Source organism: Podarcis bocagei (genome assembly GCF_964188305.1).
Source record: "Podarcis bocagei genome assembly, chromosome: 3".
NCBI lineage: Eukaryota > Metazoa > Chordata > Lepidosauria > Squamata > Lacertidae > Podarcis > Podarcis bocagei.
The window spans coordinates 41,598,158-41,613,328 of record NC_138127.1 but is presented as its reverse complement, the minus strand read 5'-3'; the positions used below and the strand labels follow the sequence as shown (position 1 = coordinate 41,613,328).

The 15,171-nt window shown below is 42.1% G+C and overlaps 1 protein-coding gene across 4 annotated transcripts in view; it reads right to left on the bottom strand.

Moving 5' to 3' along the window:
* Positions 1–458: 458 nt before the first annotated feature.
* LOC308583636 (uncharacterized protein) overlaps positions 459–15,171 on the bottom strand; it is a 28,872-nt gene continuing 14,159 nt past the window's right edge. Inside the window, exons 2-5 of one of the 4 annotated variants that reach the window (XR_014006293.1) lie at positions 11,392–11,507; positions 3,268–3,420; positions 2,565–2,797; positions 459–1,048 (exon numbers count right to left, since the gene is read on the bottom strand). Coding sequence is in view for 2 of the 4 variants with exons in the window: in XM_081187831.1 (XP_081043957.1) it covers positions 1,027–1,048; positions 3,268–3,420; positions 11,392–11,425 (209 nt within the window). In the remaining 2 variants the exon portion in view is untranslated. The remainder of the gene's footprint in view (positions 1,049–2,564; positions 2,798–3,267; positions 3,421–11,391; positions 11,508–15,171) is intronic. The other 3 variants (XR_014006294.1, XM_081187831.1, XM_081187832.1) reach the window with 3 other exon arrangements.

Below are 15,171 nucleotides of genomic sequence, written 5' to 3'. Positions count from 1 at the left end.
TTCATCAGGCTAGAATGTTGACAAAGCAAGTCGGGGGTGGGGATGTGGAGTAGAAAGAGAAAAGAAATGACTGGTGGTAAAGTCATGCGACTGTATATGAATTCTAAGGTGGAATGTGCATGTGTTATGTCATCACATGTTACAATACCAATCTCTGCCCGATGCAGCCAGCTTGAAGACTTCTGTACTCTTGTCCTCAGGGCTACCCAATTCAAAGGAATCATTTACTTATTTACTCTCTCCCTCTCTCTCACTGTTGGGGATGGATCAAACTGTCAGTTTTTGTTTTCTTAGTTTTTCATTTTTGCAATTTTAAATTCAGTTTTCTGCAACAATTCATGAGTTATTGTTTTAAAAATAAAAATCATGAAAATTCATCATTTTAATGTGAATTTCTCCAAATTTTGGTATGCCTAACATGCATGTTTGCAAAGCATTTCCCCCCTAATATAATGCATTTTAAAGCACACTAATCCTAGCTTATGCATTTATGTACATATTACTTGGCTGGAGGATTGCATTGCAAAATTCAAAGATGGGAGAATGTTGAGGGATGAATTTTTTGTTTGCCTATGGTTTTGTAAGGTACAAATTTGGTAGCATCGCCTTGAAATGTGAACTGAATTGAATTTCTCCTCCATTCCTACCCTGCGCTGAGGCCCACTCCCGTATGGCATTAAGTATCTTAAATATGTGGGGGGACCTTCAAATTACCTAGCGCCAAATATATGAAAGCTTAGTAAACATGTGGTTTTTTTCCTGAGGCAGACCTCCTATTGCTACAAATCAGTTTATTTCAGTCCATGGTGTAAATGAAAAAGAACCACAGACATTTATTGTGTTCAATCGGACTTTTTCCCGGGTATGTGCATACAGGATTAAACGCCGCATATACAGTAAATATGAATGTGTTGTTTAAGTAGCATTGTGCTAACTCAGTTCTGACATTCTATTCTGCGTTCCTTGTAAGCTTTAATATGTCCCATATGTTTTGCTTTTTGGAGAGGAATGACAAAACCTGCAGTTTCACACCTGATCAGGAGCATTTCTGGAAGAGAAAAACAAAGGGGGAAAGAGATTACAGTACTACAAATTTAAAAAGTGTACCCTAATATATTGACTTGTTCAAATTGCTGCAAAGTTTAGAAATATCACCTAACGTTTAGATTTTTCTGTACTTACTCTGCCACCTAGTGTTTATGCAATTAAAGTCTTTTTATACAGTATTCCCAATGATGCATTGCACACCAAACCCTTGTTTACCACTAGCATATGCTTACCAAGGAACCATGTGGAACTTCCAGCCCTTGGGGAGGGGTTCAGCCTTCTTCCCTGCTGAGTTCTCACCATCAGCTAAGGATCCATCTATTTATCCAGGTCTTTGGAACATGCTGGTGTCTATGCAAGGTTGCATTGTACAGTGGTACCTCTAGTTATGAACTTAATTCGTTCCGGAGGTCTGTTCTTAACCTGAAACTGTTTTTAACTAGAGGCGTGCTTTCGCTAATGGGGCCTCTTGTTGCCGCCGTGCCGCCAGCACACAATTTCCTTTTTCATCCTGGGGGCAAAGTTCTCAACTCGAGGGAAATCTTCCAGGTTAGCGGAGTTTGTAACCTGAAACATTTGTAACTCGAGGTACCATTGTATTATGAAACCTGCTGCTGGACTGTTTCTATAATGTGTACCATTATTATTATTATTATTATTATTATTATTATTATTATTATTATTATTATTATATTGCCCTATACCTGCAGGTCTCAGGGTGGTTCACAGGATAAAATCACAATATAAAAACACAGAATACGTAATCAAAATAAAAACAAGAACAACCCAATAGCCACCCGCAAAACACATTTTAAGAGGGCATTGAATGTCAGTCAACCAAACTGTTTTGTTGAATGCAATGCTATTGTTTTATTAGGTACTGTAAAGTATACTGATTTTTTTTTTTTGATGAAAAGTGATTTATAAAAATGCAGCAGCACATGTTTTACAAGTCCATCTTAAAAAAAAGTGTGAGATGGCTCTTTAAAAGTATGTTTCAGAATTGAAAACTAAATATTTTTTCCTACAGTATATGTTGCACAAACTGTACAATGTTTAGGACACCTGCGTGCCATTTAAATGAACCAGTTCACATAAAGAAGAGATGCTGAACTATAATAATTGAAAAAGGCTTGACTTTTAGAGCGCTTTCATAGTGGGATGGCTCTAGACTTGGTCATGCTTAGAGTAGACCCACTGAAATGAACCGTACTTTAAGCATGTGTGAGTCTGGATCCAACCCATCTTTGCTACAAACTAAAATTCCACTCCCTTTGTTTTCTATTACAGAAGAGGCTACACAAGTCCACTGAAATAAATAGGACTTGATTTCAAGATGTTCTAGGCATCTGGATCCAACCCATTTCACTTTACTATTATCACTGCTGGCCATCATTGCATCGAGGTAGGAAATGAACAAAAATGCAAGTGTCTCTTGTTAAAGCAGCTTTAGATATTATATTGAATGCAAAGCCTTTATAGTGGTAGTGGATGTGTAGCATGGTAGTGATGTTCACCTGACCTTCAGCTGGTCATGTTGCTGCTGCTGACTGGGAAGAGGAGATCAGCATGGGGCAGATGCACCAGCGGCGCCAATCTGGCAGCCCCACAGTGCTTGTGCCCCACAGTGCCCTTGCCCTACCCCTTTTGCCTCTTGGTAAGCAGCAGCCGCAGCATGACAGATCAGCGGTCAGGTGAGTCCTGCCACTTTCTCACATCATCTGCCGCTGATTAGTAGACATTTTATGTTCTGCAAATTCATATGGGGAGAAAAAACCTGTTACTAAGTATTATGTTATTGCTCCTTTTCAGTGTTCAAGGTCTGTTTATAATTGTTTCTGAATACATTTAAAAGTCCAGCAGTAATCGCTACACAACTGAAATTAATTCTGCTTTCAAAAATATATGTCAATCTCAGAAGAAGTTTGTCTGTGTCAGTAATTACCCAAATATATGAAAACGACTGATGATTACATTTTTATTGAAAAGGAAAATTCATGTTGTTAGCAGTGGATACATATTAAAATGATAAATTATGTCCCACTAGGGGGAGTTGCAACATAAAGAGATTTCAATTCATATTCTGGTATAATATTATGTGTGTGTGTGTGTGTGTGTGTGTGTGTGTGTAAGCTGTGATCTCCACAAACTGCATTTATTTTAGTTTTCAACTTCTGCTACTGCCTGGTTTGTACATTGAGGATAATGAAACAGGCCTACCTTACATGCACGTTTTGAAAGGCTGCTGTAAACATCAAGTTACACAGTGAAACAATTTGGGATTCCTGTCCGTAAAACCTACTTCCTGCACCATTTGGTCTTATGAATAATGATTTTGCAGTCCTGATCACAATGAGTTCAGTCCAGAAATGTCTGTGTGCAAATCAACAATCAGACTAGCATACAAAACAGCATACAGTAAGACTTGTGTCCAAAAGAATGCTTATTAACCATCCTGTCAGCACATGGAGTTAAGCATGTGCAACAAGATTTTCCCTACTCTCCTCCCTGCCACCCCCACCCCCACCATCTGTTTTACCTACCCCCTACCCCGCCCCCCACCGCAAGCAAATTTGGGGAGGATGAGGAGAGGCAAAGGAGTTGTGCAAGTGGGAATCCTTGCCAGGGCTGAATTTTGGTTTGATGAGGACCTAAGCTACCGAAGGTAATGGGGCCCTTTATATGTCCGGCTGTCCTTTGTCAACAACAAATTGTAACAAATTGTTGCTGTTTCTTGTGTTGAATATATGCTATATGGTAATTTATGGACCTAATAGGTATCTAAAGCTATTTGCACACGTTGTCATGCAACCAGCCCATGCAGAATGTAGGCATCCTATATATAGAAATGAGCAAACCAGTGATAATTTAGGGAGCAGGCTAGCAGGCAGGGCCCATTACTTATATCATAGGAGCCTATACAACACAAAACACTGTTGCTGTATGTAGGTTTTATTTGTTTTTTTGTCTTATGTTTTGGAACTGTACATCCAGTTTTCTTTCCCTTTAATTTTTTTGGGGGGCCCTAAGAGAGTGGGGCCCTAAGCTATCACTTGTTTAGCTTATACGTAAATCTGGCACTGATCCTTGCACTGGTCAAACAGTTGCTTAGTGCTGCTTTCAATACAAGGCTAAGGGTGCAATCCAACCCCTGGTTGCTGCCTAGGGAGAGGCGGTGCTTAATGGAGCAGTGGAACTACTGCCACATTCACAGCCCTGCTGTGATCCCTGGCCAGGGTTGGAGGTGGTGGTTGTGGGGGGAGGCAAATCACTGTGCCAGCCTGTAGCCAGTGCAGTGATTAGGCTTGGATCAGGCCTAGTTTCAAGATGTGATGGCATTTGGGGATCCAAGGGATGTGGATCCAAGGGATTCTGGGCGGACTCAGTCTCTCACCCTTCCTGCCCTGGGACAACCTGTTTTGGGACTTTGGTTGCTGCCAGCATGGATTTCAGCAGGCAAGGAGGGGAAGCTCTGTAGCTGGAGGATGCAAGGGATGGGTGGAGGAACACCACAATTCAATACCACTTCCAAGCTCAGTGGAAAAGCATTGTGGCCGGTGGCCATTGAAAGCCTTCTCCTCCATGAATTTGTCTAATCCTCTTTTAAAGCAACCCAGTTTAGTGGCCATCACTTCATCTCTTTGTCCTGAATTGTTCAACATTTAGATTCATTGAATGGCATTGAATGGCCCTAAGTTCTAACTTTATGAGAGAGGGATAAAAACTTATCTTTCTCCTCGCTGTGCATAATTTTATACAAATCTTTTTTTTATTATTTTTTTATAATAATTTTTTATTGCTTTTTTCCAAGGTCAGAATACATCGTCAGTAACACAACAAAAGCGGTTTTACAGAAAAAAGAAGAAATTATAGGAAAAAAATTCACTTTTTCAAATCAATTTTCATGATCAACCGGACTTCCCCACGTCCTCCATCCCCTGCTTTCTTTACAATAAAAATAAACAGCAAATTAATACCTTATTTCATATGTTTTTGTGTTTTCATTTAGTTATATAGTCTGCAATTTATACTTTTCTAATTCATAACTTAGTTTCCATCATTTACCAATTTAAATACTGAAGCATGTTTTTCCCAAAAGCCTTAGCAAATTCTCAACATTCCAGTCCTCTTCCACTGCCTCTTCTCCCAGATCTCGGATTCTGCCTGTCATTTCAGCTAATTCCATGTAGTCCATCAGCTGCGAATGCCATTCTTCCAGCGTGGGTAACTCCTGTGCCTTCCAATATTTGGCTATAAGAATTCTTGCTGCTGTAGTTGCATATAAGAAGAAAGTTCTATCTTTCTTTGACACTCTCTGGCCCACGATGCCCAGGAGGAAGGCCTCTGGTTTCTTATAAAAGGTATACTTAAACACCTTTTTCAACTCATTGTAAATCATTTCCCAGAAAGCCTTCACCCTCGGGCATGTCCACCAGAGGTGAAAAAATGTTCCTTCAGCCTCCTTACATTTCCAACATTTATTATCAGACAAATGATATATCTTTGCAAGTTTGACTGGGGTCATGTACCACCTGTATACCATTTTCATAATGTTTTCTTTTAAGGCACTACATGCCGTGAATTTCATACCGGTGGTCCACAACCTTTCCCAGTCTTCAGACATGATGTTGTACCCAATGTCTTGTGCCCATTTTATCATAGCTGATTTAACTGTCTCCTCTTGAGTGTTCCATTTAAGCAGCAAGTTATACATTCTTGAAAGCACTTTCGTCTTAGGTTCAAGTAGTTCTGTCTCTAATTTTGATTTTTCCACCTGGAAACCAATTTTTTTGTCCTTTTTAAAAATCTCTAAAATTTGGGCATAATGAAACCAGTCTCGCACCTTTCCTTTCAATTTTTCAAAACTCTGCAACCTCCAAGTATCACCATCTCTTTCTATTATCTCACAATATTTTACCCAGCCACTCTCCATGTTCCGTAGTTTTATGGCCTTAGCCTCCGTCGGTGATAACCACCTCGGAGTCTTACTTTCAAGTAAGTCCTTATATTTAGTCCAGACAATGAATAGAGCTTTCCTGACAATATGGTTTTTAAACAGTCTATGAAGCTTTACCTTGTCATACCACAAATATGCATGCCACCCAAAAGCATTACTATGCCCTTCCAGATCTAGGACATCAGTGTTTTCTAGCAGAAACCAATCCTTCATCCAGCAGAAGGATGCAGCTTCATAATACAATCTTAAGTCCGGCAGGGCAAACCCCCCTCTTTCCTTTGCATCTGTTAGTATCTTAAATTTTATTCGGGGCTTTTTGCCCTGCCAGACAAACTTCGTGATATCCCTCTGCCACTTTCCAAAACATTCCACTCTGTCCACGATCTGGAGGGTTTGAAACAAAAACAGCATTCTTGGCAGTACATTCATTTTAACTGCTGCAATTCTTCCCGACAAGGAAAGTTTCAATCTTGACCAAGTTTCTAAGTCCTTTTTAATTTCCGACCAGCATTTTTCATAATTATCCTTAAATAAATTCAAATTTCTCCCAGTCAAGTTAACCCCCAGGTATTTCACTTTTGTAACCACATTTAATTCTGTTTCCTTCTGGAACCCATCTATTTCTGAAGGTGTCAAGTTTTTTGCCAAAACCTTAGTTTTTTGTTTGTTCAACTTGAATCCCGCCACCCGACCAAACTCAAAAATTAGTTCTAAAGCTCTTTTTGTACTGGTTTCTGGCTCCTGTAATGTCAAAACCAAATCATCTGCAAAGGCCTTCAGTTTGTATTGTTTTTCTCCTACCTGTATTCCTTCCACCAGCTGATCCTTCCTGATCAAGTTCAGCAACACCTCCAGGACAGAAATAAATAACAATGGTGATAGGGGGCACCCCTGTCGTGTCCCTTTTTCAATTTTGAACTCCTCTGTCACCACACTGTTTACTATCAATTTTGCCTTTTGTTCTGAATAAATTGCTTCGATACCATTTTGAAACGCCCTTCCCACTCCCATCCCTTCCAGGTTTTTCTTCATAAATTTCCAAGATATATTGTCAAAGGCCTTCTCCGCGTCTATAAAGATCAAGGCTGCTTTCGTATTCATATTTGTCTGTAGTAGCTCCAAAACGTCAATAATATTCCTAGTGTTATCAGACAAATGCCTACCAGGGAGAAAGCCTGCTTGGTCCTTATGAATTACTTCATTCAAAACTTTTTTCAGTCTGTTTGCTAAAATATCAGCAAAAATTTTGTAATCCACATTTAGGAGTGAGATGGGACGATAATTCTTAAGTTGAGTCTTTTCAGATTCCAATTTTGGTATCAAAGTAATAAATGCCTCTTTCCACGATTCTGGTGCCCCCTTCCCTTCCAAAATCTGATTGCATACCTCCATTAGTGGCTGTATCAGATATTCCTTCAGTGTCTTATAATATTTGGAGGTAAGTCCGTCTGGGCCTGGGGATTTGCCTGTTTGCATGTTCTGAATGGCACTTTCAATTTCCTGTTGTGTTATTTTGTAGTTCAGGGCTGTTTGTTTGTCTTGTGTTAACTTTTGCAGGCCGTGACTTTTTAAGAAATTATTTATTTCAGTCTCTGCTTGGGGTCCTTGGGTATAGAGTTTTTTAAAATATCTCTGGAAGCACTTTCTAATTTCTTCTGGTTTCTGAATACATTCTCCTTCGACCTCCAGATTGGTAACAAAGTTCAATTTTTGTCTCTTTTTCAGCTGCCATGCCAGCAGCTTCCCACATTTATTTGCCGATTCAAATGATCTTTGTTTCATCTGTTTAATTTTCCATTCAATTTCTTGGTTTATCAATTTCGTATATTGTGCTTGATAGAATTTTATTTCTCTTAAAACTTCTTTTGATTTTGGATTTAGTCTCAGCTTTTTCTCTCCATCTCTTATTTTGTCCAAAATCTTATCCTTTTTACCATTCCAGAGTTTCTTCTTAATAGTGTTCTGTTGTATCAGGAACCCTCTCATAACAGGTTTGCTCGCGTCCCAGATTATTTTCTTTTCCACCGAAGTATTCAAATTTATTTCAAAATAGTCTTTCAGCGTTTTTTGGGCCTTCTTCACAATCTCCTGATCTCTAAACAAGTGGTCATTCATTCTCCATCTGAAGGATCCAGCTGGTGTGAGTCTCAAGTCCATTTTCAAAGCGTTATGGTCGGAGCAAGTTTTAGGGCAGATCTCTACTTTTTTTGTCTTAGGAGCCAGTCCTCTAGATGTCCAGATTTGGTCGATTCTTGTCCAAGATAGATGGGCCTCAGAAAAGAATGTTCCCTCCTTACCTAGAGGGTTCTTTGTCCTCCAAATATCAATCAAATCCATATTGTCTGTCAGTTCAAAAAAAGTCTTTGGAAGTCTGCCGTCCTTGTTCAAATTTTGGTTTTGTGACTTATCCATATAAGTGGAGACTACCCCATTCATATCTCCCATCAAAATGATGTTGGTATAGTCAATGTGGTCCAGCATTATCTCATGCAGCCTCTTATAGAATTCCGATTTCCCATCGTTTGGTGCGTATATTCCAACTATCAAAAATTTTTCTCCTTGCGATTGTATTTCAATCGCCAAAATTCGTCCTTGTTCATCCTTAAACGCCAATTTTGGTGCTAGGCTCTCCTTTGCATAGATCACTACTCCTCTTTTTTTTACCTTGTCTGATGAAATAAATTCTTGGCCTAGTCTCTTATTAATTAGCACTCTCCTGTGGAGCCTAGTCACATGTGTTTCTTGAAGGCAAATAACGTCCAATTGTTCTTTTCTCAATATATGAAAGATTTTTTTCCTTTTCTCGGGAGAGTTTGCGCCATGAATATTCCAACTAAGAAGCTGCAGAGACATCCTGGATCAATTTGTCAGTAGGGGTGTCTCCTTTGTCTTCTTTATCTGGAGGTGGAACCGGATTGAGGCCAAACGAAGGAGGCGGCCAGGCTCCTGCTACTCCTTTTCGAAGGTCCTCCCCGTGGTCGTTTAGGAACTTTTCTTGCTCTTCTGCTGTTCTAATTCTTACCTTCCTTCCTTTCAAGGTAAAGGATAGTCCTTGACGGAATTCCCACCTATAAGGGATTGTATTGTTTCTCAATAAGCTTGCTAGGTCTTTATATGTAGCTCTTAAATCTAGTAGCTGTTTTGGTATGTCTCTGAAAATTTCTGCCGTCTTTCCCTGTATCACCAATGAATTTTTAAAATGCAGGTCGAGTATGTTATCCTTTTCTTGCTTGGATCTCAAAATGATCAGGCAATCTCTTGGTTTATCCTTCTTGGCCACTCTTCCTAATCTGAAAGCGGTGATAATTTTAAAATCCTTCTCTTCTGCCAATCCCCAGAACTTGGATATTTCTGTTGTCAAAAAGCTAATCAAGTCCTCTTTTTCTGATTCTGGGATATTTCTAAGCCTCAGATTGCTTTCCCTGTTTTTCAGTTCTGCCAGGGACAGGTACGCTTGCTGTTCAGTAACCTGTCTACTCAGTGGTCTTACCTCCCCTCTTAATTCCTCTATCCTCTTTTTATTTTCGTCTGCTTTTGTATTAACTTCCTCGACTAATTTTCGATTTTCTGTTGTAGTCTTTTCAATGTTGTCTATTGCCTGTGTATTCTTCGTGACTTGGTCTGTCAATTTATTAATTGAAGCTGTCACCTGGTCAAATTTAGCAGATTGTTCATCAAATCTAGCTGCTTGAAGAAGAAGAAGAAGAAGAGAAGAAGAGTTTGGATTTGATATCCCGCCTTTCACTCCCTTTAAGGAGTCTCAAAGCGGCTAACATTCTCCTTTCCCTTCCTCCCCCACAACAAACACTCTGTGAGGTGAGTGGGGCTGAGAGACTTCAAAGAAGTGTGACTGGCCCAAGGTCACCCAGCAGCTGCATGTGGAGGAGCGGAGACGCGAACCCGGTTCCCCAGATTATGAGACTACCGCTCTTAACCACTACACCACACTGGCTCTCTCTCTCTCTCACACTGGCTTGTTCGTCAGCTTTCTTATTCAATGCTGCCAGTTGGTCCAATATTTCTTTGGAGACAGGATCTAACCCTCCAGCAGCCATCTCCCCAAGAGGTGGCTGTATAGATTGTCCTTCTTGCAGACCTGTCACAATTGGAACAGACGATCTACGTAGCTGCACAGGCAAAGTTGTTTGTAAAAGTTCAGTTTGTTTTGCTTTCTTTCCAGCCCTTGTTTTTGCTGCGCCACTCATTCCACAGCTGTCCCTGAGTCAAGGTCAAATTGTAAATCCCATGGGAAACAGTCCACAAAAAAGTAAACATCCAGATATAAAAAATTCCAAGTCAACCAGCAGTTCTCAGAGACTAATAATTCTGCAATCCAGTAGGGGGAGCTCCCAAAAAGTTAGGAAGGAAGGATGAAAAACTTCTACCATTAAGTTCCCAAAGAAAGAGTCAAATAAAGTCCAGAACAGGGGGGGGGGGACCCTCCACATTCAATTTTAACTGCAGAGAATAAAAGTTCTTAGCAAAGGTGCATGCAACAGTTCCTTTTTTTTGCAACTACAAAGTAGCCCAATATAACTTTATATTTTGTATACAATTACCGCAGTCCGATGTTACTTGTATCCAGGCAGACCAGGAGCCAGGTTTCATAACTTTATAATCCACAGGAAAATAGAAAGAGGGACCACAGTCTTTGTCCACTTGTAAAACTGTTATCACTTTTCTTTAGGTTTTAGACAGTCCAGACCGAATTTGCGAAGTAAACTCCAACTTCTTTTAACCTCCTTTCAAAGCTTCCGCTTTAAAAGAGTCTTTGCTCGATACTTTAAACAGAGCCGGAAGACTGACTTCCTTTTTAGCGCCTCCCGCTTTCAGCCAAATTTCGCCAGATTAGGTTCAAATAAAGCCTCAGGTTTCTTACTCACGAGTAAGTTGTTTCAGTTCAGTTGTTCAAGGAAGAAAGGTCAGCGCTGATCAGCAGCAGCCGCGCGGCTTCGCTTCCGCGGAAAGAGCGATGGATTCACAGCACCGCTACCCCCTCCACGTTCCGATACCCCTTACGGGGTCTCTTCTGCGTTTCCGAGGTCGCTTCTGGTGCCCGCCGAACCCCACGGCCACGGGCTCACTCTACCCGTGGTTTCTCTAAGTGGGTCGTCGCTGTGCCGCAGCGCACGACCCTTTTCCGCAGAGCCCCTCTTCAGCAACTGAAGAGGACCGCCATTGCTGAACGCGCCGCCTCCGGAAGTAATTTTATACAAATCTATCATGCCCCCCACCCTTTTTTTTTCTAAAATAAAAAGCTCGAAGTGCTGTGACCTTTTCTCAAAGGAAAATTGAATGATGCATTTGCTATCTGAGCATCTCAGAATATCATCATATATTGCTGAGGGGATCAGAATAAAAAGTAAACAATTACTCCAACAGATTACCTGTTGGATAACAGGATCATGAACAACTCTGAACCTGGATTTATAAACAAAACATCCCATGAGATTCTTTTTTCAGTTAGTGTAATCTTTTGAAGCCACAATCTATAAACAAACTTCTGTTGAAAAAAGTGACAGATAAGGTGATCAATAGGGCATTTCTCTATCTTCTGTTCTTTGGATTTTTGTTGCTTGTGTTTTTTTTAAAAAAATCAAAGCAAATAATTAATTATTATTTGAAAATGTATCTAAATAGAAGCTGTGGAAAATAGTCTTTGACTCTAACTTTTTCAAAGGTTGTGAATGTTTATTATCATGAAATAAATTGTAGAAAATGTTATTTTTAAAGCTACTGGCAATTTTTACACTTCAAATACTGTAATCCACTTTCGCTAAGAAAACAGAAGCAACATTATCTGATAAAAACAAAGAATGCTGCCTTGAAAGCAGTACATTCTCCAGTGAGTAAGTATGCATTTACTTATAAAATACGTTTTAAAATTAAATTCTATTAAATGTAAAACATGTAAAAAAAGGCTTGTTCAAAATACTTACGTGATTTACATTAAACTAATCAGTGCAAAACGATATCTAGGAAGATAAAGCTTTTAATATGATGTATCTAAGCTACAAAGGATAGAATTTTGGAGCATGTAATTATAATACATAAAAAGTAAAGGTAAAGGATCCCTGGACAGTCAAGTCTAGTCAAAGGCAACTATGGGGTACAGCACTCACCTCGCTTTTTAGGCCAAGGGAGCTGGCGTTTGTCCACAGACAGCTTTCTGGGTCATGTGGCCAGCATGACTAAACCTCTTCTGGTGCAACGGGACACCCTGACAGAAGCCAAAGCGCAAGGAAACACAGTTTACCTTCCTGCCGCAGCGGTATCTATTTATCTACTTGTGCTGGTATGCTTTTGAACTGCTAGGCTGGCAGAAACTGGGACAGAGCAATGGGAGCTCACACCATCGCACAGATTTGAACCGCCGACCTTCTGATTAGCAAACCCAAGAGACTCAGTGGTTTAAACCAGTGTTTCCCAACCACTGTTCCGCGGCACACTAGTGTGCCGCGAGATGTTGCCTGGTGTGCCGCGGGGAAAATTAAAAAATTCGAAATATTTTTTTTTAAGTCAAATTTTCGATTGGGGCGCCGTCACTAGATGACCCCTGGGGTTCCCTCCCGCTCTGCGCCTCCCTCCTCCTCCTCCTCCGGGGAGGCCCTTCCTGGCTCTCGGCCAAGGCTTGGCGGCTGCCACTCACTCACTCGCTCGCCCACCCGTCCCTCCATCCCTGCACCCGGCCTCTCCCCCTCCGTCCCCGGCGCGGGGGCTGCCGGGATCCGTAGTCCCCTCGCCCTTGGGCTCCGCGCCCGCGCGGGGTGCGCGAACTACGTTTCCCAGCGTGGCCTGGCGGGCCGGGCGTTTTGTTTGAAGCGCTCTTCTCCCGGCCATGGAATGAGCGCGGCGGCGGCGGCCGGGCGGGCAGGGGCTCTTCCGCGCAGACCCCGCGCAGCCTGCCTGCGCCCCCGCGGAGATCGGGCGGCAGGATGGAGCCCGGGGATCCCCGCGGAGGCGGAGCGGCGGAGGCTGCCCCCCAGGTAGGGCTGCGTCGGGGTTTTTTTATTTTTGCAATGCTACATCCGCGCCGGAGGGGACGCATCGGACCGCGGGGAGACCCCTTGGCGGGCGTGCAAGGCAATGCATGCGTGCAGGCGTTGCATGGAGTGCAGTGCAATGCAATGGCAACGCGGCGCCCTGCATGCATGCATGCAACTTCCACCGGCGCTCCGGACTTGGCAGGTGAGGGGGGTCCCCAGTGGGCGGCAGAGAGAGCCAGGAGGGCGAAGGGGAGCCGGGGGGGAGCAGCTCTGCTCCCGGAGCCGAGCCCGGGGGGAAACTTCGGCGTCGTTGCGCCGGGTGTTGGAAGCGGAGGCTGGCGGGGGCCCCTCACCTGCAAAACCTGGTCGCCTCTCATATATTTCGTGCATTGCATTCATCGCCCGCTTTCTCCTCCAAGGAGCTCCCGGGGGCGCGCGTGGTTCTCCCCGTGTTATCCTCGCAACAACAGCCCTGCGAGGTGGGTCAGGCGAGTGGCCCAAGGGAGCACCCAGGGATTGTCCTGGCCAGGTGGGGTGATTTGAACCCTGCTCTCTGCCCGGTCTTCGTCCTCATTTAGCCCCCACATGTGCATGACTGTGCATGACTGAGGTTTTCCCCCCTCGTCTTGGCTATGGTGTGAGTCTGTGCTGTTAATTAATGGGGTTCTGCCTTCGGAGAAGATGAGCCAGCCCTCAAGGAGGTGATTATGTAATTTGCTAGCAATTCATGTCCCTCCTGGCGTGACGCTGCGTGCTGACGTCACGGGGCTGTAATGGTGGTGTGCCTCAAGATTTTTTTCATGAAACAAGTGTGCCTTTGCCCAAAAAAGGTTGGGAAACACTGGTTTAAACCACAGTGCCACCTGCGCCCCTGTATTTATAATATGCAGATATGATAACACGTGTGTGTGTGTGTGTGTGTGTGTGTGTGTACCCGTATATGCAAAGATGGAGCCAGCAGTAGTATGCTTTCTTCATTTTCAGGTTTGTATGGCTTTAGAATTGCTGCAAGAGCTGGACAGTGGCCAAACCTATCTCTTTAGCCCTTCTGCACATGCGGAGACAGATCCTGAAGGGCAACTGTGTACTTATTTTATAGGCAATTTCATCTAATTGAATTTAGGCAGGATCTTACATGATTTCACATTGCGACTTTAACCAAGCAATCAATCTGGCTAATTTGAAAGTGTAGAGATACACAAATGGTTGGTTGACTGATGATCAAAGTTCACAATGAGATTATGATCGAGGTGGCAATAAATCATCATGCTACATTTTATTGCACACATACTGCCCTATAGGTAAACAAAGGAGAGATGTGTTCATTGATGGATAACAATGTGTTTTTTGTTTTGAAATCTAGAAGGTAACTGAGAACATCATCATCATGAAACAAGGAGTCAGGTAGCAAAGGCTTCAATCCAGATTTAGGCATGCTTACAGTAGATCCACTGAAATCAATGAGACTTAAGTTAAAACCATTGTGTTGTATCCAGTCTCAGTCCTACTCAAAGTAGATGTACTGAAATTAATGGGCATGACTATTGTAAGCCCATTAATTTATTTGGGTCTGCCTCAATAAAAGTTAGTTGGACACAATGCACTAATTTGAGCGAGTCTGTTGTAAGCATGACTAAGTCTGGACTCAACTCATAATACCTACTGAGTTTCAGAACAGTCACCATTCTAAAATACTATTATTATTATTATTATTATTATTATTATTATTATTATTATTATTAATTAATTAATTAATTTTTTATCATCATCTGAAGATCACAGAGCAGTTCACAACATAAAAATACAATATTGGGCAGGGTGGAATACGTAACAGGAAAATAAATAAAAACAAAACTCAATAACCCTTCTCCCACAAACACATTTAAAAGGCCATATGGTATATTCAGCCAAGGGCCTGGTTACCCATCCTTGTCTGGGTTAGATACTTTGTGTTGTTCCCCTGAAAAGGCTGAATCCAATTCTAAGTTTCTATGCAGTATCCAGTGATGACTCTGTGCGAACAGAAGCATTTCCATTTGCGCAAACTGGACCACCTGATTTCTGCTGATCCCACCTACCCAATGCAGCACCGAGCTTCTCCTGAGGGTTGTGGGACCCTCTGGAACAGAATGGAATAAGGCACAGAGAATATGACAGACAGGTGCTTAGGGCTGATGGAAA